The sequence below is a fragment of the Numenius arquata genome, chromosome 22, assembly GCF_964106895.1.
Source record: "Numenius arquata chromosome 22, bNumArq3.hap1.1, whole genome shotgun sequence".
Taxonomy (NCBI): Eukaryota; Metazoa; Chordata; class Aves; order Charadriiformes; family Scolopacidae; genus Numenius; species Numenius arquata.
The window spans coordinates 3,617,665-3,644,584 of NC_133597.1; the positions used below are offsets into that span (position 1 = coordinate 3,617,665).

The window sequence follows — 26,920 nt, forward strand, 5'->3', positions numbered from 1 at the left end:
TATTGTTAATGCATCACCTTTCAAATGATGGCAGGCAATTTCCCATCGCATATAGAGATCCTCCGCCAAAAAGCAAAGTGGCCCTTTAGCCACAGGGATGCAACTGGCCCTGCTATATCCTTTTATCTACGATTTGCAAGTTACTGACACTGCCCGGCTCTCTGGATTAGGAAACACGATGCAAAGGTCTAGGGTTAGCAAATGAACTGCCTTTCAGGGACTGCACTTCGGTCAGAGCTCACGTCCAGACCTGCCTGTGCAATGCCGATACAGAGACCGAGTCTGGCTCATCGTGAGCAGACCAGGAATAGGACTGGGGGGCTCTGATTCCTGCCTCAGAATCACCGCCCTGGCCTCCTTGCAAAATCAGATTGACGTAACCTCTTCCACAGCATTTTCCAAAGAACAAACGCACCGTCACTCCCATTTTACTGACAGAATAAGCCAAGAGACAGACCAGTGACCTCTGCCAGCTAGAGCAGGAGAACTGGGGCTTGCGGCCAGATTTTCAGGGCACGCTGGCTCAGCTGTGCCTTCCTGCCTCACCTGCCTGAGTCGGCTCGGCCACCGGCGAGCTTATTTGCAAAATGTCCTTGAAACGTCCCGGAGACAGAAGATAATATTATGCAGCTAAATACTGATAATAAATTAACGGACTTCTGAGATACTTGGGGTTCTTAAAACTTCTATGCAAAAATAGAGCAGAGTAATAGTATAGCATAGCTGCACTTTTTCCTTCTCCCTCGTCCTTCCTTACATCTTTTTTCTCCTTGCAGTGATTTTGGCTTTAAGCTGAGCGACGACTTATCCTTAGAAGTTTGTGTCCCTGACCCTGAATTTGCCGGGAAACCATACGACCCGCCAGTCCCTTGCCCCGTTGGCTCAACTTACAAGAAGACTCGAGGGTATGTGTTGTACTTGGGAGGGGTGCCTGATCTTCCAAACGCTGGGATTTATTCTGTTGGTGATTAAAAACCCCGAACAACCACAAAACCCACACACAAACACCCCACGAGCGGCAGTAAACAAATTGTGCGTGTTTGGACATACATTACAAGTAAACATCGCTGCTGCTTCTAGCTGCACAGGGTGGCACATTAACAGTTTCCATGAAATAAACTGCCTGGCTGTAATCTGTTGCAGCTACCGAAAGATCTCTGGGGACACTTGTACGGGTGGAGACATCGAGTCGCGGCTCGAAGGGGAGCTGGTGCCGTGCCCGCTCGCTGGTGAGTACGTACAGGATTGCTCCAGGCACAAGGGCTTCATTCATAAAAGCTTTGGCCGGTGCCTGAGGGACTGTGCACCAATTCCCAGAGGGCTCTCAGACAAAACCTATGACACAGGAGCTGAAATGCCTCAGTCGGTTATAAACCCATCATCTCCTGTCCTGTCCAGGGCTTGGACAGCTTTTGAGGGACCTGCTGAGGGGCACACAGAGGCTGCGGGCAAGAACCCTCTTGTCCCCATCGTGTCCTCACCATAGCGGGCTTGAGCCCAACCAGAAAGACAGGGGATAGATCAAAGATACCTCTGTCCTGAGGAAACCCTTGGGAAGGTACCACCCTGAGCCAGGTCACCGCACGACGGCTGTTTGGGGCCAGCGTGGGGCACACACTGCCCTTTAGTCCTCAGGCACGTCCCCATCAGACTTCGCCTCCCTCCTTATTTTCTCCTCTCCAACGTACCAGGCACTGGAACGGTCTCATGCTCCTGTGCTGCCAAAGTTATTTGCATTCTGCTCATTACAGCTTTAATTTAATCTGCCGTCATGAGCTGCGTGATTAGCATGCTGCCGTGCAGCAGCTCGAGAGCGAGCCCCAGACAGGGAAGAGGCTTGTGTAAGGGATGGGGGCTGAGCTGAGCGTGAGTTTTCCCTGCACCGGCCTAAGATTTTTCAGGGTGAAAAAGATATTCCAGGTGCAAAACAGCCCGGCGAGCACCTGGGGAAGCGTTCCCTCTGCTGGGATTCCAGCCAAGGCCGTGCTTAGTTTTCCTCCTCGTTCCGAGCCCGACACGTTGTTCACCCCTCTGAGCCCTCTCGAGCTATTTAGAGAGTGGTGTTAGTCATGCTGAGAAGGGCTCTGCCGATCGAAAAATAAACCTGCAGTCCCCACCGGGCTGGGCTTTGAAGTGCCGTGTTCCCAGAGTATTTGCTGATCGTCCTCAGATACGTGTTGGCTCGCACCATGGTAACACTTTCATGTGCAGTATCTGTTTCGTATCTCCGCATAATCTCATTAGGGATGCACAGCCAGAGTTACTTACTGACATCAGCTTTACTCATTAATAGCATTATTGGACCTTACCGGTAGTGTGCTAATGCTCGGGAGACTTGGTCCCGGACCAGTATCCCATTACACTGGGTTCTGCGCAAATTAGGAACAAAACCCACTCTGGGATATTCGCTGCGGTGCTGGCGTCCCCAGGGACTCGCAGATTTGCATCACTCCCACCTCTTTTTACGAGATTTTTGAGGAGCAGGGGGGTCGGTGTTTTGTTTCTAATTGGCGGCACGCTGACGTGGGAAGGAAGGGGTCAGGATGGATTTTGCTGTCTTTACCTCCTCCTTCAGCCCCTGGAAGGAACAAGGGCTGCAGTGTGTTCCCGGGACCCGCGTAAGGCTATTAGCGCGTTCTCATTAACCTAATCCCACTGAGACAAAGGGCCTTTGCCTCCCTTACGCCGAGGTGCTAAAATGTGCAGCGAGGCGGGGGGAGGAGGTAAGGAAAAAAAAAAAAAAAATATACCTGGCGTTTTCTTCTTGCCACTCGAGTGGCTTAAAATGGCCAAGAGGGGTCTAAACAAGGCGCTGCCTGTTCTTGCAGAGGAGAATGAGTTCATTCTCTACGCCACCCGCTACTCCATCCACCGCTACGACCTCGCCTCCGGCGTCAGCGAGGAGCTGCCCCTGGCCGGGCTGCGAGGGGCGGTCGCCCTGGACTTCGACTACGACCACAACTGCCTGTACTGGGCCGACATCACTCTGGACATCATACAGGTGAGACGGGGAGCGGAGAGGCCGCCGCGCTGCCGGCCGCCCGGTGTCACCGCGTCCTTACACCTAACAACACCCCGAAATACAAATATTTACCCCGGGTACCGCTCCTCCCTGCGCTGTCTGTTAGGGCTTGCCTCGCACACCTGACCGCACTCGCCTTGAGGCTGCGGAACTTCCTCATCTTTTATCCTCATTTATTTATTTTATTATTTTTTTTTCCAGCGTCTTTGTCTCAACGGCAGCTCCGGGCAAGAGATAATCGTAAGCACCGGGCTGGAAACAGTGGAAGCTTTGGCCTTTGAACCTCTCAGTCAGTTGCTATACTGGGTCAATGCTGGGATTCCCAAAATTGAGGTACGGCTGTGCCCACCCTTGCTACCGAGGTGTTATTGCATCACTCCATCTTTGAGATGGCCAGGCCCTAAGTTGGCTGCTCCCCTTAAAACCTTGTTGCTGGAGGGGCATTACCGAACGCTGACCCTCCTCCCGCATCCCGCTGCATTGCATCTCAATGCAAACAGGGTACGATAACATCCAGCCCTGTGTACTTACACTGAGGTCGGTTTGTGAGGCAGAATCAGGCGTCGGAAATGGGGGGGGATGTGGGGGGGAAACAGCAACACCCTTGTGCCGTACGCACTGCCAGCACAGGGTACGGACGGAGCCCTGCCGCAGCCAGCTGCTCGCTCAGTCACACGGAAACGTCCATAAATACACCGATCTAACCTCTTTTTATCACAGAAACTGCTCCCTGCGCCCACGGCAGCTGTTTCATTAGGGAAGAGTAATTACCTGCCACGGATTTCATGTAACTTTAACCAGTGCAATTGCCCTCTGCGTTGCCCCGCAGTAAACGCTCCCCTCCTGGTTTCCCTTACGGCTCCAGGTTGCCAATCCGGATGGAGACCTGCGACTCACCGTCCTCAATTCCTCCATACTGGAACGACCCCGAGCCCTCGCTCTGGTTCCCCGAGACGGGTAAGAAAGCAAGCAAGCATCGCAAATAGCGGGCTGCTTTGCTACTCCCGTCCTGCAGAGGTGAACATGAGGGAGGGTGCTGCACCCTCCTGCACCTCCAGGCTTGGTCCCCAAAGGACGTGATGGGGACGGGAGCGGTGGCAGAAAGTGCGGCTCCCAGTCCTGCCATCGCGTGCCCCACTAAGGTGCCAACTGCCTCGGAGCACGGGTCACAAGTTGTTTTTGTCTTTTGATTAAACTGCTGTGTTCCTCCCCGTACACATCCACTAGTAAATAACTTTATCTGCCAGTAAAACCGGTCTGGTCAGCAGGGAAAGCTGCAGTGACACCTGAGAATCTGAGCCACCCTCAAAATTCCAGCGCCCAATGCAAGTTACGTCCTTCAGAGTACGGCTTTGTAAAAATGCAGCGCTGCCCATCCTGGGCTGCCTTTAGCCATATAGGCTAAATAAAAGTGGTTTGACGCCGCGTGACCCCCAGCCGCACTCACACCACAGGACCTGCAGCTAAATAAGGAGCTCTCTGCTCCTTGTAGACATGCCAGTGGTGTTGCTTAGAACTGCAAAGAGCTCCCTTTCCAAAGGCACGTCTTGCCAAGAGACGTGCGACGTAGAGTACTCAGACCTCAGCTTCATAACCTGTTTCCTCTCCGTGACCTGTTTTGTTGTTATTTCGTGTAACCTCCCTGCCTGTTGTCAGGTTGATGTTCTGGACGGACTGGGGAGACTCCAGAGCTGGCATTTACAGAAGCGACATGGACGGGTCATCGGCCAGCTGCATCGTTTCGGAGGGCGTGCGGTGGCCAAACGGCATTTCCGTGGATGACCACTGGATCTACTGGACCGAGGCCTATATGGACAGGATCGAGAGGGTCAACTTCAACGGGCTGCAGAGATCCGTGATCCTGGACAGCCTCCCTCACCCCTACGCTATTGCTGTATTTAAGGTATGTATGTGGCGGCTCGTTTCCCATCGACACGCGTTTCCGTCGCAAACAGGCTGGGAGGTCGTTGCACGTATGGGATGGGTGGCAGAGGAGCGTTGAGCACGCTGGATTGGGAGGGTAGGAGCAGGCGTGATGCTTGCTCTCCTCCCACTCCGAGCAGAAAGGTGCGGTAGAAACCGGGACCAACATCCGAGAGACGTGCAGCTTCCCCGAGCAGCTGCGCTGCAATGTCTTCTCCAGCTGGTTTGCCTCTCAGCAAACATGCCTGCTGCTTCCATCCCTGCTCAGGTCTTCCCCTTCTTCTGCCCTCTGGGGTTGAGGATGCTTTGCCTTCTCCATTGCCCGGCGTGCCCAGGCGGTTTGGGTGGCTTAGTGCAGGTACCCGCTGGCGAGCAGGGCCCCGGCGGCGCAGCTCCTCGCGCTAAGAGCAAAGCCTGTGTTTCAGAACGAAATCTACTGGAACGACTGGTCCCAGCTGAGTATTTTCCGAGCTTCCAAAAACAGCGGCTCCAGAATGGAGATCTTAGTCGGCCGATTAAATGGCATCATGGATATGAAAATCTTTTACAGAGGAAAGACAACAGGTAATCGCGTGAGTGTGAAGGTGGTCTTTCCTGGGATTTAGGAACGCGTTCATCCCCCGATCCCACAGGTCCCCAGGCCAGCGGGCCATCCTGGCTCACATTTCATGAGCCGGAATATGTTGTCCCCTTCCCTGCAGGATTTGAAGCACTTGGGAGCTGGTGTAAGGAATGTGTTTCATTAGTGGCGTGCCCGACTTCTCGGCTGCCACGAGAGACACTCCCCATCGTGGTGGGGGGCCCACAGGGCACTCGGATGTCGTGGTACCTCATAGCTTAGGTCACAGACCACGGCCTTTCCGTGCAAAGTGCTCTACGAGCCAAAAAAAATCTAGCGTCTCAGAGCTGCACCAGCTTTGTCCTCCACTTACTCGTCCGTCTGGGCTGCAATCAGGTAGCGGCGGCCCCTGCGTGATGATGAAGGGCTGAAGGGCCTCAGACCATCAAAGGGCTTCCCCGGTCAGCAGCCTGCAAGAGACTGGGAGGACCTTTAAGGCCCTCGATCTCCCCTGAGCAGATGGCTCTGTGCATTCCTAGGGACAGCCTCAGCGCTCAGCACTGCAGAGCCGGCTCCTTATGGGGGTCTGACCCCAAAACCTGGGATGGCAGGTGAAATTGGCCTTCCCGTGGTGTCTCCAGCCCTCCGTCCTGACTCTGTCCCCTTCCTCCTCCTCCTCCTCCTCCTCGTGCAGGGGAGAACGCCTGCATCGCCAAGCCCTGCAGCCTGCTCTGCCTGCCCAAGTCGAACAACGGCAGGAGCTGCAAGTGCCCCGAGGGGGTGTCCAGCACCGTGCTGCCCACGGGGGAGGTGAAGTGCGACTGTCCTCACGGCTACGTCATGAAGAACGACACCTGCATGAAGGAAGGTAAAACCACGCTCGGTTCTTGCTGCTGCTTTGCATGGAGGGCTGCTCAACCTCTCCGCCGCCCTTTGGGCGAGGAGGAGTACGGCCTGACCTTCTGAAAGCACAGCAGCGTCATGCCTCGCGCCAGCTTGTTTTTTTGTTTTCCCTCTCGCACCAGAAAACACGTGCCTGCCCAACCAGTACAGATGCTTCAACGGGAACTGCATAAACAGCATCTGGCAGTGTGACAACGATAATGACTGCGGGGACATGAGCGATGAGAAGAACTGCCGTAAGTGTCCTGCGGCGGCATTCGCCCGTCCCAGTTTAGGTGTCTGCTGCGTCGGCATCGCACCCCAGCCGAGGGGCTGCGCTCCCTTAGAGCCACGGAGAGCAAGAGATGCTCTGGGGGTGCGATTTGTCTCCTCCGCGGGGAGGCAGCCAAAGCTGCTCGGATGAGTCGTGTCCTGCAAGGGCCAATATTTCCCCTTCGACCAGCTCAGGTGTAAGGGGCTGAAAATTCGGTGAGACTGGTGCCAGCTCTCCCCTGAGGGCGCGCGTTTGTCTCCTGCAGTAATTGCCTTCTGAGGCTAATTGAGGGCAAAGCCAATGCTGAGAAAAAAAGTGCAGATAGAGAGTGACTTTCTGTATTCATCGTGCAGACATCGTGGGCCTCGTGTTGAACCAATAAATCAAGTTCACACATTAAGGATGGAGGTCGCCTTTTTGAGCAAAATCAGGGACTGCCAATGCCTGCAGGAGGGGCAGATGTTACCAGGCTTTGCAGAACCTGAAGGGCACTGTGGAAAAAGGGCTGGCTTTAAAGTTAGGAAATCGATGGAGGACCAGGTGTTCCTGGAGAGGTGCCATTTATGCCCGGTTTGTACTGATAAAGAGTTTATTTTCCTGCAGAGTCCAAGTCTGAGTTCGTTGCCTGGCTCTGGGTGAGGGACAGCCTCTGTGGGTACCCGTTCCTCTGCGTGGGTTTGCCGGGGGTTACCAGTTTGGCACAGGGACTGGTTAGCAATGCTCATGCCCAGCTTTTCCCCTCCTTTGGCTGCTCTGCTGCGACCCACCACTTGCACTTTCAAGTCCCCTTCAAGTGGGGACCCTCAGCTTTCCTGCTCCCTGGCTGGGGAGGCACTGCACTGGCCTGCGAGTGGACCTGGTGGGTGACACAGGCTTCGGTCCTGGTTCCCTGGGAGACATCTAACCCCTCTTTGCTCTGCTTTATGCAGAGTTCCTAATAACGCCATTAAAATCCCATCCCGGTCACTCAGGCTGCACTGAGCAAAGCTCGCAGGATGCTGTCCTCAGTTCCCTGCACTAAGTCCATGTGCTCGGGCAGGAGGAACGTTGTCTAACCATAACCTCCACCTCCTTCTCCTCCTCTCCACCGCACCAGCCACCACCGTGTGCGACGCCGACACCCAGTTCCGCTGCCAGGGCTCGGGGACCTGCATCCCGCTGTCCTACAAATGCGACCTGGAGGACGACTGCGGAGATAACAGCGATGAGAGTCACTGTGGTGGGTGCCCTCGCTCAAACCTCCTTCCCCATCCCTCTGCAAGGGTGGAAAACCCAGCGGTTGTGGGGCGGGGAGGTGCTCGTAGATGCTGTAAGGCAAGACAGTGCTTCTCCAGAGCTCCCTGTTTATCCTGGCTGCCAACCTCCGCCTCCCATCGCTTAATAAATACTGGGAAATGAGGGACATGAGAGAGCGGGGCTGGGAGCTGGTTCTCCCCCTCGCTGTGGTCCGGCAGGGAGACTTTGGTGTCATTATCACCCAGCTCTCCCGACTCTGCTCCTTGGGTACTCCTGTGACCCGAAGCCAAATATTTGGTAGAGATTACAAGCTGACCTTGGGCAGCTGCCCAGCAAGGCGTGGGCTGCTCGGCATTGTCATGTTTGTGGCCGTCCACCTCCAGCTCGGCAATTCGGAGGGGTGGGATGCTGAATTGAAGGAGAGAGGAGGCTGCTAGAGAGCAAGGCAGTGGCTCTTTGTTGTTCAGGTCTTGGGATGAGGCAGGAAGACGTGCTTTCAAGAGGAGTCTGCTTTGCAGGGCTTGTGCAGGCTGTCATCTCTGAGATATCGCCCTCCTCTCCTCCCTCAATAGCCCATGTGAAGTTTTCCTTCTCCTCTCCCCTGGCCCCGGGCAGCATCTGAACTGTGTGTGCTTGTTTGCAGAGGCTCACCAGTGTCGAAACGACGAATTCAGCTGCAGCTCAGGGATGTGCATCCGTCTTTCCTGGAAGTGCGATGGTGATAACGACTGCAGGGACTGGTCCGATGAAGTGAACTGCACCGGTAAGCGCTTTGATGCGGATCCATAACCTTCTGTGCCACACACTCATTACTTACAGCCTGAGGTGCTGTAAAACGTTTTGTGCCTCAGTTTCCCTGCTCGTTAGCTGGGGTAGCCAGGCAACCCACAGCTCAGCTCGGGGTGATATAATGCTCCAAAAGTGAAGGGTTTCACTCCTTCCAGTGCCTTCAATGGGCCTTGGGGCTCCCTCTGAATTTGCTGACCACTTTGCGATGCTCACACAGTGATCCAGCTTTGCTTTTGACTTGCAAGATTGCACCCACAGGCGTGCGTTGCTGCGGTGGCCACAGGCCTTTTGCGGTGGCCCTGCCTTTGAAACACCACCATTGAATGGGGCAGCGGGTCTGCGGCTGCCGGGCAGGCAAAGGATGCTTCTGCTCAAAAAGGGGCTCCCTTGTTTGGAAATCTAAAGATCCACACTTGGTTTTGCTTACAACTCATATTGACGCAACCTGGTTGGCCAGAAATAGTCTTGTTCCTAGTTTATGCCTCTCCTGCAGCACGTCCTACCCCCATGAGACTCATTCTCTATTTGCAGTTCTAAGTCACAACAGTCAACCGTCCTCAGCACCATGGTGTAAAAGTGGCGTCCCTCAGTGGTCTCCTGGAGTTCACAGCCAGATAGAGCCTTTTCCTCATTAGAAAAGACAGCAGATAACAACGTGTTGGTCTTTTCCATTAAAAACACGCCAAAAACCCCCAGACCAACCGAGCCCAAACCCTAAGTATTTGCACAAGAAGAGAGTTCTGAGAGTAGGCGGCGCTTCAGTCCCTCAGTGAAAGGCTTCAGTCCCTCAGTGATCGTATTTGTAAAGCGATGCAGGGGATATTTCAAGATAACAGCAGTGGTTTCCATGCCACGTGGAAAGAGCAGACGGGCTGATGGGGCCAGGGGAGCCCTGTGGGGGGGCCAGGAGACCCCCCCCCGCCCCAGGATACTGGCAGCAGCTGGGACTGACAGCGGGGCTACCTGCCCTCATGGGGCTCCGGCACGGGATCCAGGAGATCCCTTTCAGGGCTCCGAGCTCCTGCGTGCTCAGCCCCTGCGGCATCCTGGTCTTTAGTATTCCGAGTGCGTGGCTCTATAAGAAGGTTTAATTTATATTGGTATCACTTATCTCTCATATGAGTTTCCCCAGAGAGAATTACTACAGGAAAGGAACCTACTTCAGAAAGCATATCGGGTCTGTAAAGCCTAAAGTTGAAATTATCTAAGAGGATCACAATTATTTGAGAAACATTTCATCTGACTTCACCGGCTGCAATTATTGCTCTTATCTAAAATAATTACATTTCACACTGAATACCTAATAGAATATTACTGCCACAAGATTGTGGTATTTTGAAATATCTGCAAGTGCATGTCACTTGCCAACCTAAAATCCAGTAGCATGCAATTTAATTAAGTCGAACATTGCTTTTCTTCTCAATAAAGACGAGTGCTCTCCTGGTTGAAGAGCAGTATTTGTCTCTAAAGTGACAGCATAGACTAGGCTTCAACCAAGATACCCCACAGGCAGATATTTTTGTGACAGGAGCCTAAGGAAAGCCAGGGCCCTACTCCCTTGGAAACCCAGGGAGAATTATAGATCTAATTTGCTTTAGCGACACGGAAAAGCCTTGCCTGCCTTAATTAAAGGCTGTCTCTGAGTCTGTCCTGCCCTGCTTGGGGGACCCTGCCGTTCCACCAAAGCTTGCGTGCTCGCTGTGACGGTCCTTGCCATCTCTGGCAAGATGCCACCACTGTCACTTTTGCCCCCACACACCGAGCAACGAGAAGGGAAAGAGGCTCCTGACTTGGGGAGAGCTTTGGGAGGGTTCGCTAGCCTCCAAAAGCCGTCCCCGAGGCACGGCAGGCTGATGAGCAAGCATGGCACGGAGGAGAAAAAGACCATGGCGCGATCTAGGGAGAACCTGGGGTCCTGGCAACCTCTTGCCTGGAGCCCACGGGGTGGTTGCTTGGGCTGAGGAGCGGGGGCTTTGTGCTGGAACCTGCCACGGCATGAAGTCCCGGTGCCGGCAGAGGAAGCCGGTGCTGCGTGGCCCGACTTGACGTGTGCCACAGCTCAGGGTGTCCCCCCGGCCCCCGTCTCTGTTTCAGCAGTATATCACACCTGCGAGGCCTCCAGCTTCCAGTGCCACAACGGCCACTGCATCCCCCAGCGCTGGGCCTGCGACGGCGACGCCGACTGCCAGGATGGCTCCGACGAGGACCCGGCCACCTGCGGTAACGCGCCAGGCGTGGGGAGGGGGGCTCTGCCGCGGGGCTGGAGGGGTTTCTACCAACGCGCCGAGATGACCCTGCAAGCAAACCCCGGGGGAGACGATTCCCACCCCTCCAAAAGCAGGCAGACACAGGGAGAGGGCGGCTGGAGCTTTGTGTAGCTAACTCAAGGCAGCTTTAAAAAAAAAACAACAAACAAACAAAAAAAAAGCCCTGCTCAACATCTACCCAATTCTGCATTTCAGAAAAAAAGTGCAACGGCTTCCAGTGCCCGAACGGCACTTGCATCCCGACCAGCAAACACTGCGACGGCATCAACGACTGCTCCGATGCCTCGGACGAGCAGCACTGCGGTGAGTACCGGGGCTGACAGCCTTTGCCGCCTGCCAAAGCCTGTCTCCCTGGGAGAAAAGCCCTGGTGAGATAATGGGAAAGCCTTCGTTAGCATTCCCGAGCCCCCTGGGAAACGGGGCTGGCCTGCGCGTGTCAGCACAAGGCACAGCAGGCAGGGCTGTGACGGGCAGGGAGGGCACGCTGTCACAGGAGCTGTATTCAGGGAGGTGACCAAATCCTTCCTGACGCCTCTGCCAACCCGCTGGTACCCCGGTGGGTTCTCGGCCTGTGTGGGGACAGAGCTCGAGCGATTTGTCTCGGAAACTTTCTCTAACTTCCCGAACTCCGGGTCTGGGCAGGTCGCAGCGGGTGGCATCGCTGCTGCCAAGCGCTGCGGAGGTGCCATCCCTTCTCCTCTTCACCTCTCCTTTCTCCAGAACCCCTGTGCACCCGCTACATGGATTTCGTGTGCAAGAACCGGCAGCAGTGCTTGTTCCACTCCATGGTGTGCGACGGCATCATCCAGTGTCGAGACGGATCAGATGAAGATGCCAACTACGCTGGCTGCTGTAAGTGGGATGTTGTGCCTCTTTGCAAAAGGAGGGTGGGATAGAGAATGAAACCAGATGCATAGAGAGGAGAGCACATTCCCCAGGGAACCAGAAAGCTGCCAGTTCTCCTAAGAGGTGGCTCTGGACTGTAATGCTCTGCTTATAAATCCATGATTGCTTCTAAGTGTCCTTCTTTCCTCTCTCCTTAATGATGAGACTCTGGTCTTTACACTAAATCTCTGCCTTCTCTCCGTGCCACCCCGCAGCCCAGGACCCTGAGTTCCACCGGACCTGTGACCAGTTCAGCTTCCAGTGCCAGAACGGGGTGTGCATCAGCCTGGTGTGGAAGTGCGACGGGATGGATGACTGCGGCGATTACTCTGACGAAGCAAACTGCGGTGAGCGGGACCTCAGGGTCTCTTGTAACCATCGCTCCGGCCTCCTTTGAATTTCAGGAGCATGGTGTACTGGCTTCTTCATGTATGACATAGGCCCTCGTGTGTGTGCGTACACGTGTGTGCGTGTAGCATTCCACTTGCACATTGCAGACTGTCTTACGTGGAGATCAGTATCATTTTTCCTCGTATGGCAGGAAGGTGAAGTGAAGCACGCTGAAAATCCAACACGGCTGGCACGTCTTGTGGTTGACTAAGTCATACGTGACCATATTTACTTCACAGATTCCCAGCCCAAAGCAGACAGGCAGTTTTCAGCCAAACTCAATATTTACCACTCTTCCCTGGGTAGCTGTCGGAGCCGTACCCAGCCAGACGAAGCAGCTGCCTCTTCGTTTCAGAGTTGCAGGGTTTGCTTCTCCGTTTCTGCCGTGCTCTGTCTGAATTTCGCTGTCAGCTCTGGTTCTGAGCTCTTAGGTGGTGTCTGGCCATGAAGTACCCGGCACGCAGGTGTAATAGTGGTGGCAGCAGGCTAGCGAGGGCTGTGAGGAATGGGGATGCTGGAGGAGAAGAGAAAGGACCCTGCTCACGCTGCTCAGGGGACTAGATAGCTGTAGCCTGGCCTGAGATGCTCCAACACCTCAGCCATACTGAAGACTGGTGAGATAACACTGGGGCTCACAGGACTCTCCTCTCATTGTCAGAAAATCCAACAGAGGCCCCGAACTGCTCCCGGTACTACCAGTTCCAGTGCGGGAACGGGCACTGCATCCCCAAGCGGTGGAAGTGCGACGAGGAGAACGACTGCGGGGACTGGTCCGACGAGAAGGACTGCGAGGGTAAGGGGACACGGCTTGGCTTGGCTCGGCTCGGCTCACGGGAGCCCTGGCCGAGGCTGGGCTGTGCCACACTGAAGGACCACTCTTGGCATCAGCTGCCTTCCCGCAGGGCTGCGCCAGCCCCCATTCCTTCAAAAATCCCCTGGGAATGGGCTGTGTGTGCCCTCTCATGCATCTTTTTACTCTGTGTTTTTAAAAATCATGATTAGGAGCTGTGCAGATAGAATGCAGGTGAAAACATGGGGCTTGTAATGTCCTTGCTTCCCTCCACTGATAGTGGCTTTCAGCCTGCTGGGAACAGGCACAGCTTAGAGCCCGTGCGCAGGAGCTGGCCTCTCGGATCAGCTCTGAATGGTGTATTTTCAGGTTCTCCTGTCCATCCCGTGACTACCTCGATCCCACCGACGTGTTTGCCTAATCACTTCCGCTGCAACAGCGGCGCCTGCATCATGAACAGCTGGGTCTGCGATGGCTACAAGGACTGCGCCGACGGCTCCGACGAGGAAGCCTGCCCGACTTCACGTAAGCTTTTCTCTTCCTCGCCCATTTTTCTGTAGGAGCACCCAAGACTGTCACAGTCTCAGAGCCTTGCCAGATAACAGGGCTAAACTACACCGTGGTTGTAAAAGCCCACCGACTCCTCTGTCCCTGGAGGGTCAGAGCCCCTGCCACCAGCTGGGACGCTGCTCCAGCCCCGCAGGCGGCATGGATTCCTGCTGCAGCAGGTCCCTGCTCAGATGAGGCTGTTCAAACCTGATGCTGTTGAGTCTCAGATTGTGTAGGGGCACGGAGATCAGGACTGCAGGGTGGGTTCCCACCTCACACCTACGCTGAAGGTAAAAGAGGGTTTTTTTCTCACTGTGGTCCTTGCTAAGGCTTGCCGAGCTCTGAGCCCGTGCAGGACATCCCCTGCAAACCAGTTGCTTTCCCAGCCCTCTGCAGTCAGGAGAGAGGATGGCTTAGGCGTCATCCCAGCAGAAGCCATCTACCTGCTAGATGGGAAGAGATTGCCATCTAGTGGAGTCGGGACCTGGGGACAGGTTTTGGTGTCCCTCCTGGTGGCAGCGGCAGCCTGGTCCGTGCTGTGGGTGGTTTCCTCACTCGCTGGCCGCTGTGTGCAGGACCCAACGTGACGGCCACCTCCCCGGCGCTCCCGGGACGCTGCAGCAGGTTCGAGTTCGAGTGCCAGCAGCTCCACAAGTGCATCCCCAACTGGAAGCAGTGCGACGGGCTGCGGGACTGCCAGGACGGCACGGATGAGAGGAACTGCCGTAAGTGTTGGGGCGAGGAGAGCGTCTCGCCTGGCTCTTTCCCTTGGGAAACTCTTTGTGAGGATGGGGGAGCCGCCAAGGAGTTTTCTTCCTGGTGACATCCTGCCAGCAAATGCAGCATTACAGTAAAAAAGGAGTAAAAAGCCCAAACAACCGGTGCCATTCCCATTAGAAGGCCAGTGGTTGTTTTCAGTGGGATAAGCTCCAGGTTCTTCTGATGCCACCATGCCAGGAGATGGACCCAAAACGAGATAGCCCTGTTTCTGACACTGCCACTGCCTTGACATGCAGCCACCCCAGCATCGTGCCTGCTTTTGAAGCAGCACTGCCAACCCTGCCCTTGCAAACAGCCTGGGGCTGGTGAGGGAACTTTTCTTCCCCAAGTTGTGAAACTTTTCTGCCTCTTTCAGCTACTCACAGCACCCTGTCGTGCCCTAACGGTTATAAATGCGAGGACGGAGAGGCCTGCATTATGGTGACAGAGCGGTGTGATGGATATCTGGACTGCTCCGACAGCAGCGATGAGAGGAACTGTACCGGTAAGGAGCAGCTCTCTCCCATTTCTCATTGCCTGCTCTGTATTAGCACACTGAGGTGCTGTCCTGGATATGTGACCTTACATTCACAACATCCTAGATGTATTTGCCTCTCTTCAGTTGTCCAAGCTACCATCCTCACCCATTTATTACCACCTGGGACAAACTTTCCCGACAGTTTCTACACTGACAATTTGACTTCCAGCAGCCTCAGACACAGGAAAAAACAACTTTAGGATGGGTAGAAGCAAAGCTGTCTATTTTACATGGCCCACGGGTGGAGCAACAGGCTCCAGCTCTGTCCTCCTTTGCAAGGTGACCCAGGGAGCTGTGGCGCATGCCCGGACACCGTCACTGGTCCTCCCACCCTGGCCTTCGGTGGCCCCGTGGAGGCAGGCGGGATGCACGCCGCAGCCCGCCCTGGGCAGATAACAGCGATCGATCGCTGTCTCTGGCCAGCCATGAGATTCAGCCGCTTTTCTACCGAACTGCTTGGGGGGCTGAGCATCAATCAGGTTTTACTTCTTTAATTAAATATTGATTGGGAGGAGGCTAGCAGGTTCAGGGGAGGGGGAAGGAGCTGCTGAGATTCATGGCTTGCTATGCCAAGGGGAAACCATCTCTTTTCCATCGGGTAGCTTGTCTTGCCGTGCCTGTCCATGGACCCCCATGCCTGCTGGGTTTCATTTCCAGTTCGTTAGGGAAAGCGAAGCGGCAGCGGTTTGTCTCCGCTCCGCTTGGTTTCTGTACGGCACTGGGAATGAAGCTGAGCACCCATGCGGGGCCAGGCCACGGGGTTTGGATGTGGGCTCCAGCATGGGGTCCCCGGAGGGAAAGAACGGGGAAAGGATTTGGGCTGTTTCGAATGAGCCCCCCCGAGTCCCCACCGCTGGGTCTCACAGTGCTGTTACCCCCTAAATGCCTCTCCCAAGGTCAGGCGGCGATTCAGGTGTAAAGTTCACATTCAAGGCAATCCTCAGACTACTGCCTTAATTACCACCCTTCGTTTGGGCCCTTCTGCTGAAGGCGAGATGTGATAAGGAAAACCACACAAAGAAAGGCCCTGGATGGCCTACAGTGACAGCACAGATTTGTCACACGAGTAGAAGAGTGACTTAGCCTGCACCCAGCAGTTTGCACTCATACACTTCTAAAATTATCTTAAAGAGTGTTTCATCAACAGCCACGCTTTATCTTTCCTTGGGGGAAAGGGGACGTTTGCGTGATGCTGCATAAAGACAACCAAGATGTTTTGGGGAGAACTAAGAGCGCCGGGGGTGCGTTCCTGCTCTGAACTGCCTTCTGAAGAGCCCGCTCTTCTCCACCGATAACACCAGCCTGAATTACACATCTAATTGGAATACTGCAAATACTGCCTTGGGTCATACCACTGTTTTTACCTCCCCGTGCTGTTTGTGCTATGAACGTAACTCCTGCTTCTGCTCTGGGCAAAGGGCTTGTTTCCCTCCGACAGACTAACTTTTCCCCTTGCCTGCTCAGATGACGCAATCGTGTACAAAGTCCAGAACCTCCAGTGGACGGCCGATTTCTCCGGCGATGTCACTCTGACGTGGGCTCGGCCAAAGAGAATGTCCTCATCCTCCTGTGTCTACAACGTCTACTACAGGTACACTGCGCGTTGCTGCGTGACCCGTTGCTGTTCGTATCAAGTGAAAGATAGGAGAAACACAGGCACGGGATCAGCACGCACATGTTTACAGCTAAGAACCATTCAGAATCGGGCCTGAAAGGCTGGGGACTGTGCAATCTGCTTGGAAGGTCTCTGTACTTGCTTGTGAAGGAGACCCAAAATAGCTGTAACCAGGGGGCATCTGTAAAAAGCTGTATTTGTTTCCTCCAGATTGTTTACACAGACAGTAAAGTGGCTATATTCAGGCTTTTCTTTCTTGCTCGGGTCTTGTCTTTGTGGGACGGGTAACGACGAGAGCAAAGTCAAGAAAGGAGAGCACAGCAGTTATAGAAAACCTCGGAGGACGGCGCTTATAAGTCACTAAGCTATGTTTAGTTCAGGCTTTCAAAAAGCACCCTTCCAAGCAGGTGGTTTGGCTTTACTTGCAAAGGAAACCCAGCAGCAAGCTCTTAAGATACAGGTGGATGGTTTCACCCTTTGTAAAACACTGTCCTGACTGGAGGGGTGTGACTCTCTCGTGCAGGACGGTCGGTGAAAGCATCTGGAAGATTTTGGAAACCCACAGCAACAAAACCAACAGCGTTTTGAAAGTCCTCAAGCCCGACTGTACCTATCAGGTGAAAGTCCAAGTGCAGTGTCTCAGCCGAGTCTACAACACCAACGACTTCATCACCCTCCGGACACCCGAAGGATGTAAGCAGACCTGCGTGGCTTGTGTCTGTGACCCGAGGCATGCCAATTCGGCCTAGAAAGTAGATACCGTGGAGGTATCCCCGCTAGGAACAAAAGGAGTCTTTCCACAGGCCTGGGAATTGTGCTGGACTGGGAAAAAGGGCTGCGGGTTCCCTGCACAGAGTCAGTCCTGCACTGAGTCACCAACCTGCCCTCTTCCCTGTCACTTAGTCGTTTAGTATCACTGGGAAGTTTATATTTTCTTACACTGAGCCTGTGGGACTCTTCAGTACCGCAGGCAAGGAGCAAGATCTTTCTGGCTGCAGAGTGGAGGCCGGGTTAAGGAAGGGATGCAAAATAAAGTGAAGAGCTTAGCAAAATCCTAGCTTCACCCCAGGTACAAAAAAAGCTTCATTGCTCCACAGCGGGATTGAAAGGGACCTGCAGGAAGATGACATCTCCCGTGAGGCAGGACCACTTGGCCATTCCCCCTCTGTCCCAACCTTTTAGGGAGACACTGGCCTTATCCTGCTTTTCCCACTGTGATCCAGACACACAACTGCGACCGTCACCGACACCTCTGTTTCTCTCCCCAGTACCAGACGCTCCCTTTAACCTGCAGCTGTCCCTGAAAAAAGAAGCTGAAGGAGTGGTGCTGGGCTGCTGGAGTCCCCCCGTCATCGCCCACGGCCTCATCCGGGAATTCATCGTGAGTCCTGCTGCCAAGTCCGGATTGATGGTGGGACAGGGAATGCTGCTGGGGGCTTGTGGCACTGCAGGCTGGCCTGTCTGAACACAGCTATCTCCGCAGAGGTGGGGTGGGACGGGAAGAGGACAGTTCGTAGAGGAAATCTGCTAAGAACCTCGGGCGAGTTGGGAGGAGAAATGCTGCAGGGCTGTAGGTAGCGACACAGCCCTCAAGTTCATAATTTCATTTCTGGCTCCCTTTCTAAGCTTTCGTACTTCTTTCTCCTGGCCTTTTGACACAGAGAGACCTGTCACCCCATGGTGATGTTTGCTGCGAAGCCCTCATCCCTTGTTTTGGTGCTCCTAGGTGGAATACAGCAGGAGTGGATCCAAGGAGTGGTCATCCCTTAGAACCACCAAGAACTACACTGAGATCCAGGACTTGCAGGTCAACACGTTATACACCGTTAGGGTGAGTATTTTCACAGCTCTGTCTGTGCATGTTCTCCTTACTTTTCACTAAATGGTCTAAGTCCTTGCCAAAAAAAGTATGTTGTTAAAATCCTGCCCTTTAATGACAACCCTCAGTGGGGGCTTGGCATTTGCACTGCTAATGTATATAGCTTCAAGGCCTGAATTAAGGCCCTTGGTTTGCACCTTCTCCCAGGAGGCCCGGCTGTATTATGAAATCGGCACCGCTAATTGCCCATTCCGTTGTCACTGCAATTGCACTGGATCTGGGCCAGAGATAAATTTGGTCCTGACTGTATCACTGGGGAAAAGAAGCAGATCCGCCTGTGGGGAATGTATGCAGATGAGAGAAGCTGGATGATTATAGACACAACTAATAAGAATAGGAAATGAAAGTCTGCCCAGTGAGCCCTGGGAAATATATCCATCCTCCCTGTGCTGAATGAGCGTGGGTTCTTGGAGGAGTTCACCGGGAGGTGGGATAAACCCCTCTCCCCGACCATGACTCAATGTTATTCTTACGCTCAGTTGGAGCAAGTCTTTCCTTCCTTGGTATTCCTTCCTGTACTAATTTGTTCCCAAATAACTCTTTGGAACTGGATTCGGTGCTTGCGTGGACTTCACCGGCGCAGTTCTTACCTACGCTATGGCTGACAGAGTCCAAAGCTCCTTATCTTGATGGGCTCCTCAAAGATCTCATGCGAGAGTGGTTATCTGCAAAGAGGATGCACCTCCCTCCTCTTAGATTCCTTTAATTGACTTAAAGTAGTCTGCTTTATCTCTCTAATAAGCATTTTATTGCCAAGTAATTAAGCTATTGTTTGCTTCAAAGTCCTTTTCCCATGAGCTCCGCCACGTCCGTAACCTTGCTCTAACCTCGATCTCTGTTTGCATTATACAATGTTGGCGGGGTACATTTGTTCATATTAACTAACCCTCTTATTTGAAAAGGTTGCTGCGGTAACTAGTCGAGGAGTGGGAAATTGGAGTGATTCCAAATCCATAACCACCGTAAAAGGCAAAGGTAAATTTCGTTGTTGCAGTCAACTCGGACCACGTAACAAAAAGGCAGAATATAAGCCCGAAGCGTTGGCATCACCATGCGTAACCCCCTCCTCATCCTTCATTCTTCACTATTGAGCATTTTATACTATTTAACAACTTTGCTGTACCATTTCGCTTAACTTGAGCTGCCTCAAAGTTCAGTGGCAAGTCTGAACGGGGCGCCTACTCTTCCTCTGAACTCTGTGGCACGTCGGATAGACATCCTGCCCTGGAAGCAGGCGAGAAGCCTGTCCAGAAGGTGCCCCTCTCTCCTGGACTCCTGCAGATGGATTCCCTCTGACTTGTGTAGGCTAGATCCTGCCTTCGGAGAGGAGAGACATATTACCACTAAACTCCTTCGCTGTCACTGCCTGAAAGGATGCTTTCTACTCCCTCTTAGGTTATAATTATGATGGTTTCTACGTCTCGTGTAGGTTAGACCACTAAGAGACCAGTAAGGCTCCCAGGAACTATCACATCATTACAGCCTGACAGTTGATAAATTCAAACAACACAGCAAATCATTTCCTTCCAAACTGTTTTTAGAAAAGCCTTTTGAAATCATTTGTATTCATGCCAAGTTTTCCTTCCAAACCTATACTCTGATGTCAAAATTGTCTGCTAATTTGTTAGATAAAAGTGCATCCTCACTATGTTGACAAAGGAAGGAAAGAAAACACCAGGCTACTAAAGTTGCAGCATTCAGACAATATGAAGTACATGAGTACCTGATGGTTAGTAAAAAAAAGAGGTAGAGAGAACCGTAATAACTTTCCCGTCAGGCTTTGCATGAGCGTTCGGCAGCTGCCCCCACCGATAGCTCCCAACCTCCCCCAGGAGTTCTTGGATGGCCAGAAGCCGTTAGCTGTGATATGAGCTTGTCCCACTGAGTTCAGAAGTAAATACCTGTCTCCAGAAGTAAATACCTGTCTCCAGAGCTCGCTGTGTCCCTCCTGTGCCAAGCCTGGCACAGATAAGGCAGCTTGTAGGTGGTTGACTGAAAAAATGACAGAGGTACAGCGTGTCGGTGCCTTTTCTGAGGGATCCGTGTCTTACAGACGGGTGAGGTTGGGGGTGGAAGATGGAGGGATTCCTGCTCTGAGAAGTGATTGTCGTAATGAAAGCCTGTATTTTACCTGTCCCCTCTCAGTAAGTATTTATATTTCTTTGAGCCGAGGTAACAGCTGTTTCTCTCTTTCCTTCCAGTCATTCCTCCGCCTGTCATACACATCGAGAGCTACAGTGAGGACTCCATCAGTTTCAGCCTAAAAATGACTACAAATATCAAGGTAAAGTTTTTACCTTTACTTCTGAAACTAGAATAAAGAAAAAAAGACCTGTGTTGGGTAAATGCTAAATACTGGATGGGATAAGCTGCCACCCATTTAAGTATTGCAATTACTTTTCAAAGCTAGTTATTTCATGCCAAATCATTTCTTTCTACTCATAAACCGCCCCAGCACTCTTCATTAGGATGGAAAACACAATGCAAAGACTTTCAGCGGCGAGTTTTTCACTGCCTGCAAAAACCAGCTGAACTGATAGTCCGTATTGTGTGCCCTTGCTGCCTGACAGGTCAGCGGCTACGTCGTGAACATCTACTGGACATTTGATACACACAGGCAAGAAAAAAGGACTCTGATCATAGAAGGAGAAAAGTCCGTCCAAAAAGGTAAGTTCTGTGCAAAGAGTAAAATTCTGCTTTAGTCAACACCAAATGGAAGGTTTTACAGAAGGCTGTGGGATTCCTTTTTTTGCAACTGAGCAGTTTCTCTTTAGGAAAGCGTAAATCATGGGAGGACAAAACAGCAAATCCTTGGCCTCTCTTCTTAGGACTCGGAGATTTCAATCGGATTTGGGATTTACCCCCCAGAGCTGCAATAGCCTTTTCTCATCACACGGGATTTTGTTTGTGGTTCCTTATCTACTCTGTAAAAGGTCAACAATTTCTAGGGCTTGTGTATAGTACGTGTCCCTATTAATCAAATTTCTGGTTTGGAAAAATCTCTGGTGTGCAGAGTCTAGATATGGGAAAGCATCGCGATAAAGAAAAGGTTAGATACCAGAGTCCCAGGTGCTGCTGTATGAAAGAAATGACTCAAAATTAATGATAAACACAAACCAAGAGAGGCAGGCTCCTCTCGACCACTTTGTGATGACACTGACCATTTCCTAGTGCCCTCCCCCTGCCATTGCAGTCCTTTGCCTCTCCTAATAGTGCACGTTTCTCTTCTTGCTCAGTGGCAAATTTGACAGCACACACCCCCTATGAAATTTCTGCTTGGGCTAGGACGGAGCTGGGTGACAGCCCTCTGTCTTTTGTACATGTGGTGACCAGTGGGACAAGACCTGCATCGCCAAGTCTCAAAGCCAAGGCCGTCAACCAGACTGCGGTGGAGTGCAGCTGGACCGGACCGAGGAATGTCGTAAGGCACCAACTCCCTTTTCTCACCAGCCAGGAGGCGGGGGGTCTAGCTCAGAGCCTCGAAACACAAGCAAAATCTTAAAACAGGGTTATTTGTTGGGATTGGATTGCGAGACCCTGAAAATTTTGCGCTCAAAAAATGAGGGAAGGCACCTGCTGCCCCTTCAGCTGAAGCAAAGAAAGCCTTCTTGTTGTCTGTCTGTTCAGCCACTGATCCAGCGGGGAAGTGGCTGAAATACAGATAGCATGATGCTCCAGCGGGCTTTCAATCGACTGCTGTGTTCTCTGAGCTGAGCCCAGGATTTTGGGGTGGGGAGCGCGGAGGCGAGCGGACGGACTGAACCTGAACGTGGGCAGGAGGGAGTGCCCGGGGGAAAAAGGGTCATTGCATCACGTCCCCAAAAAGCCACAGCCAATGATAGTTCGGGTGGGAGCCCTGTCCCTTGCCACGCTCTGTACCGTCCCTGTCGTGCTCTCCCTCCGCAGGTCTATGGCATCTTCTACGCCACATCCTTCCTTGAGCTGTACAGGAGCCCTCACAACACCACCACGACCTCCCACAACATGACGGTGCTCGTGCAGCGGGACGAGCAGTACCTGTTTCTGGTAGGCTCCTTTTCTCTTCCCCCCCACTCCTACCCGCGCTACGGGCTGTAGCTTGCTACCGAAGGATGCAGGCACAGTATTAACCGCTGCCTCATCCCTTCAAGGTCCGTGTGATGTCTCCCTACCAAGGGCCACCGTCCGACTACGTTGTGGTGAAGATGATCCCCGACAACCGCCTTCCCCCTCGGCACCTCCACTCGGTGCACACCGGAAAGACCTTCGCTGTCATTAAGTGGGAATCGCCCTACGATTCGCCCGACCAGGACATGGTAATATCTCACAGCACCTTTTCCTGTCCCTTTGCACTCAAAACCCTCCCTCAAAAGACAGATCCCTGCCCTGCTGCCGATGGAGAACTGAGTCTGAGATCAGGTCTACGCTCCATCTAAACAGTTGTCAAGATGCTGACACCTCTGGGACATGCATTTCCTCTCTTCATGTTACTGGCTCAGGGGTATAACTTTAAACGCAGCGTGAATAAGAGTCAGATCTGGGATATCTATCGCTGACAGAGTCTGAAAGTGAACTTGGGCATGTGCTCAAACACTGTTCTGGGCTTCGGCTTTGCCCTGGAGCCTCCCCAGAACCCGCAGGTCGGCAGGACCGACATGGGGGCGGCCGGGCTGTGGGCTCTGCCTCCCGCCCCAGCTCAGCCCCAACAAAGCCCGGTTCTGTTTTCTGGCACGCTGGCGTGCCGTCGGGTCTCGCTCCGTTGAAGGCGAGTCATTTTCTCAGCAAGCTTTCCGCTCCTGTCCTGGTCCAGAGAATTTAACGGCAAAGGTATAAATCTTCCCGGCAAAAGCGGAAACTTTGACAGGGCAGGAGTTTGCACTGCATCCTTGTGATTCAGTAAGAAATACAACCTGAGATTTTCCTCCTGCCCTCATCTGTTCCAGTAACTGCGTTTTCTCTATCTGTAAATACTGATCTCGGGCAGGGATCCAGCGAGCGCAGCAAGAGGCTTGAAATCTTGCTTCCTGGGCTTTCTATAGAGTGCGGGCATGGTTTAATTCAAATTTTGTCCACACGCACCCCCTCCCATCTAATGTCCTATCATTGTACAAAATTGCTAGCAAGTCTGCAGGAAAGTAACATCTTTCACCGTGTGTGCCTTTCCTCCCCTTCCAGTTATACGCTGTCGCAGTGAAAGATTTAGTAAGAAAAACAGATAAAATCTACAAAGTGAAAACGCGGAACAGCACGGTGGAGTACACCATTAAGAAACTTGAACCGGGAGGCAAATACCACGTGATTGTTCAACTGGGAAACATGAGCAAAGAATCCAGCGTGAAGATCAGCACAGGTAACGGCAAGAGTTCTGCTGGGTGGGTGCCGGGGCGAGTCCTTGCAGCGGTGTCCACTAGAGGGAATCCAGCACCATCCCTCACGCCATCCATCATCCCACCCCTGCGCTGGCTGTTTCTCCATGGCTTAGTCCTCTCCCCCAGCCAGAGCCCAGTTCCGAGAGGCCTCCCTGCAGCTCCCGGGGAGGAGAGCTCCCAATTGAACCCCCAAACAACAGCAGTGGAGAGGAAGCCTCTCAAACGATAGCTGGGGAGCCTTTCTCCTGCCCAGATGGAGATGGGAAAGACGCCCGTTTGGCTGAGTAGACACCATCTAGTACCATATGGTCCTACCATAAAAATCCACTGAAAACCTCCTACTGGATTATATTACCACAGTATCCCATCCTCCAGTACAGCCCTTTTCTAAGCAGAGGATTGTGCTGGTCCCTAAAAGATACCAAGTTTCAGAAGTGACCCCGTTGCTGTTTCTCAGCCAAAAGAACGGTGTCTCCAGTGTTAAACCTGACCCGCCTGCCGTTTCTTCTCATTTGCAGTTCCGCTGTCTGCACCGGACGCCTTAAAAATTATAACAGAAAATGACCACATTCTGCTTTTTTGGAAGAGTTTGGCGTTAAAGGAAAGTAATTTCAATGAAAGCCGGGTAAGTTGCGTGTCTCTCCTGTCCTACAGGCAGCGTTTCAGAAAAACCTCCTTTCACAGACTCTTTAAAATACACCAGTACTCTCTGCTCCTCTGAATGCCCTTGATGAGCCCTCTAGGTAGAGCTCACTTCAATTCCTATCATGACTAAGCCACTGAAGCTGATAGATCCAGCCGGTCACCTTTTAGGAACATAATTATCCTCTTGGAAAAGGTCAACTCTAACGTGCAAAAGGACTGGGAATAGGACATCGCCCCTCCCCCCCCGTGCCGGGAAGCACATCGGTAGCGTCTGGGAATTGTCATTTTTTTGACTTCGATAGAAAATCTGTGACACGTTCTCTGTCAGGGCCCGGGCAGGTAGCAAAGTATGCCAAAATAAAAACCCATCACGAGTCCTGGACTCTGTGTTTTGGGTGGTCTCGGGTGGATGCTAAGAACAGAGTGAACCAGACAGAGCGAAACCGTCTCTCCTCCCTGAAGTGGCCAAGGTCAGTGTGCGCTGACAGATGCCTGGAGGAGGCTCCACGTTGCTCTCTCCCAGCTGATAGCCCAGCACATCGCATCAAAGCTGGATGCGGGAGGAAAAACAAGTTTCAAAGCCCTATCAGAAGGAGCAAACCTGACCTCTGCAGCCAAGTGATTTGGGGTTTCTGTCTTTGTTTTCACAACTCTCAGGGTTACGAGATTCACATGTTTGACAGCTTGCTGAACATGACGGCTTATCTCGGGAACACCACGGAAAACTTCTTCAAAGTTTCCAACCTGAAGATAGGTCACAACTATTCATTCACCGTTCAGGCCAGGTGCCTGTACAGTGGGCAGATGTGCGGCGAGCCGGCCACGCTTCTCTACGATGAACTAGGAACTGGTAAGCCCCTGGCATTTTCCCCCATCCTCCTTCTCAAAGACTAACAAAAGCCTCACAAACTCCTAGAGAACTGTGCTATCCATTGCTAACGGCACTTCTTTCCCTCCCGCATCTCAGGTGAGGACTCCTCTGCCTCAAAAACCGGTAGATCCACGGACGTCGCTGCCATCGTGGTACCGGTGCTGTTCCTGTTGCTGGTGACCCTCGGGATCGGGTTCGTGGTGCTGTACATGAGGCACCGACGGCTGCAGAACAGCTTCACCACCTTTGCCAACAGCCACTACAGCTCCCGCCTGGGCTCGGCCATCTTCTCCTCAGGAGATGATTTAGGTACGTAGCCCTTGGTTTCACACGCAGCCCTAAGGATGTGAAACCAGTGCAAGACCTAACTTTTCCATCATGCTTTGGGCCACTATTGGCATCAAAATCTCCATGGATTTGTTCCAAGAGTACAAAACTGGCCCAGGATAAATGTTTTAGTAGCTTCACTTAAACCACTCCATCCCTGGAGGTGTTCAAGGCCAGGCTGGACGGGGCTTTGAGCAACTTGGTCTGGTGGGAGGTGTCCCTGCCCATGGCAGGGGGGTTGGAACTCAATGATCTTTAAGGTCCCTTCCAACCCAAACCATTCTATGGATGCAAGTCAATTAAAACCTGAATATAACAGATACAACAACCAGGTAAGAGCACTAATGAGGCCATAATATACTGATTTTGAGGGCAGTTTTGTGGCCAGCATTGGTAGCTGGTTTCCTCCTGCCCCGTGAAACGCTGAGGGCAGCGTAACAGAGCTCTGGGTTTATCTTTCAGGAGATGAGGATGACGAAGCCCCAATGATAACTGGATTTTCAGATGATGTTCCCATGGTCATCGCATGAAGCGCATTTCTGACTGTACAAACCAAATGGTGTAAATATTTTATTTGATAAAAATAGTTGATTGTTTATTTTAAAAATGCACTTTGAGTTGCAATATGTTATTTTTATATGGGCCAAAAAAAATTTAAAAAATACACTTTGTAGTAATCAACTGTGAATTGCAGACTAGGTTGGTTTAGTAACAAATTGCTTTGATTTAACAATAATTTAGTCTTACAAGGCTATGCTTGCTGGGCATGCTTTTAAGTCTGTGAGATATTTTCCGTTGACTAAATTGGCTACTCATTTTATTTTTCTAAGACAAGAATAAATTTATTTAAAAAAAAATTCAGGAGATTATATATGTAGAGAGAGATAAGTAATATAGTCCCTGATGGTTTTGCTTTTACTTTTAAAAAAAAAAAAAAAATCCTTTGGACTTTGTTTTATATGAAAGTATTTTTGTTGTGTTAATTTATTGGGAAATCTGCTTGAGAACAGATTTCCAAAGTCGTCAGACATTGTACACATTATTGTGTAGAACATGTGCCACTTTATCTTGCAAGGCAGTAGTCTCTTGGCATCCCCATCATTGTTCTTGCCACGATAATAAAAATCCTTATTTTTACATATTTCTCCCCCCTTATTGAAAGGCACAATCTTTTGGCAATCTCAGAGCCCGAGTCAAGATACTGCAGCACATATTTTACGTGTGAGTTTAGCTTTCCTGCTGCTGTACCTATAAGCCAAAAGCATCCCCACCAAGCCAATGGTCATGCAAACCCTTGCCGCAGGGGGGTTAGATGCCGAGGGCAGGAGGGTTTTGGGGCTCTGCCGGCGGGAGAGCGGTTACCCCCAGGCAG

The 26,920-nt window shown here is 52.2% G+C and overlaps 1 protein-coding gene across 1 annotated transcript in view; it reads left to right on the plus strand.

Moving 5' to 3' along the window:
• Positions 1-26,471, plus strand: part of SORL1 (sortilin related receptor 1) — a 49,157-nt gene extending 22,686 nt beyond the window's left edge. The window contains exons 15-48 of the mRNA XM_074162262.1: positions 777-905; positions 1,144-1,229; positions 2,829-3,001; positions 3,224-3,355; positions 3,888-3,979; positions 4,679-4,925; positions 5,371-5,509; positions 6,199-6,372; positions 6,530-6,643; positions 7,757-7,879; positions 8,540-8,659; positions 10,780-10,905; positions 11,148-11,255; positions 11,673-11,804; positions 12,053-12,184; positions 12,886-13,020; positions 13,387-13,542; positions 14,142-14,291; positions 14,702-14,830; positions 16,328-16,454; positions 17,002-17,171; positions 17,747-17,859; positions 18,205-18,309; positions 19,260-19,332; positions 20,559-20,641; positions 20,928-21,024; positions 21,594-21,778; positions 22,264-22,383; positions 22,488-22,652; positions 23,512-23,686; positions 24,224-24,330; positions 25,008-25,200; positions 25,318-25,530; positions 26,011-26,471. Of these exons, the coding sequence (XP_074018363.1) occupies positions 777-905; positions 1,144-1,229; positions 2,829-3,001; positions 3,224-3,355; positions 3,888-3,979; positions 4,679-4,925; positions 5,371-5,509; positions 6,199-6,372; positions 6,530-6,643; positions 7,757-7,879; positions 8,540-8,659; positions 10,780-10,905; positions 11,148-11,255; positions 11,673-11,804; positions 12,053-12,184; positions 12,886-13,020; positions 13,387-13,542; positions 14,142-14,291; positions 14,702-14,830; positions 16,328-16,454; positions 17,002-17,171; positions 17,747-17,859; positions 18,205-18,309; positions 19,260-19,332; positions 20,559-20,641; positions 20,928-21,024; positions 21,594-21,778; positions 22,264-22,383; positions 22,488-22,652; positions 23,512-23,686; positions 24,224-24,330; positions 25,008-25,200; positions 25,318-25,530; positions 26,011-26,078 (4,591 nt within the window). The 3' untranslated portion in view covers positions 26,079-26,471. The remainder of the gene's footprint in view (positions 1-776; positions 906-1,143; positions 1,230-2,828; positions 3,002-3,223; positions 3,356-3,887; positions 3,980-4,678; positions 4,926-5,370; positions 5,510-6,198; positions 6,373-6,529; positions 6,644-7,756; positions 7,880-8,539; positions 8,660-10,779; positions 10,906-11,147; positions 11,256-11,672; positions 11,805-12,052; positions 12,185-12,885; positions 13,021-13,386; positions 13,543-14,141; positions 14,292-14,701; positions 14,831-16,327; positions 16,455-17,001; positions 17,172-17,746; positions 17,860-18,204; positions 18,310-19,259; positions 19,333-20,558; positions 20,642-20,927; positions 21,025-21,593; positions 21,779-22,263; positions 22,384-22,487; positions 22,653-23,511; positions 23,687-24,223; positions 24,331-25,007; positions 25,201-25,317; positions 25,531-26,010) is intronic.
• Positions 26,472-26,920: the final 449 nt, after the last annotated feature.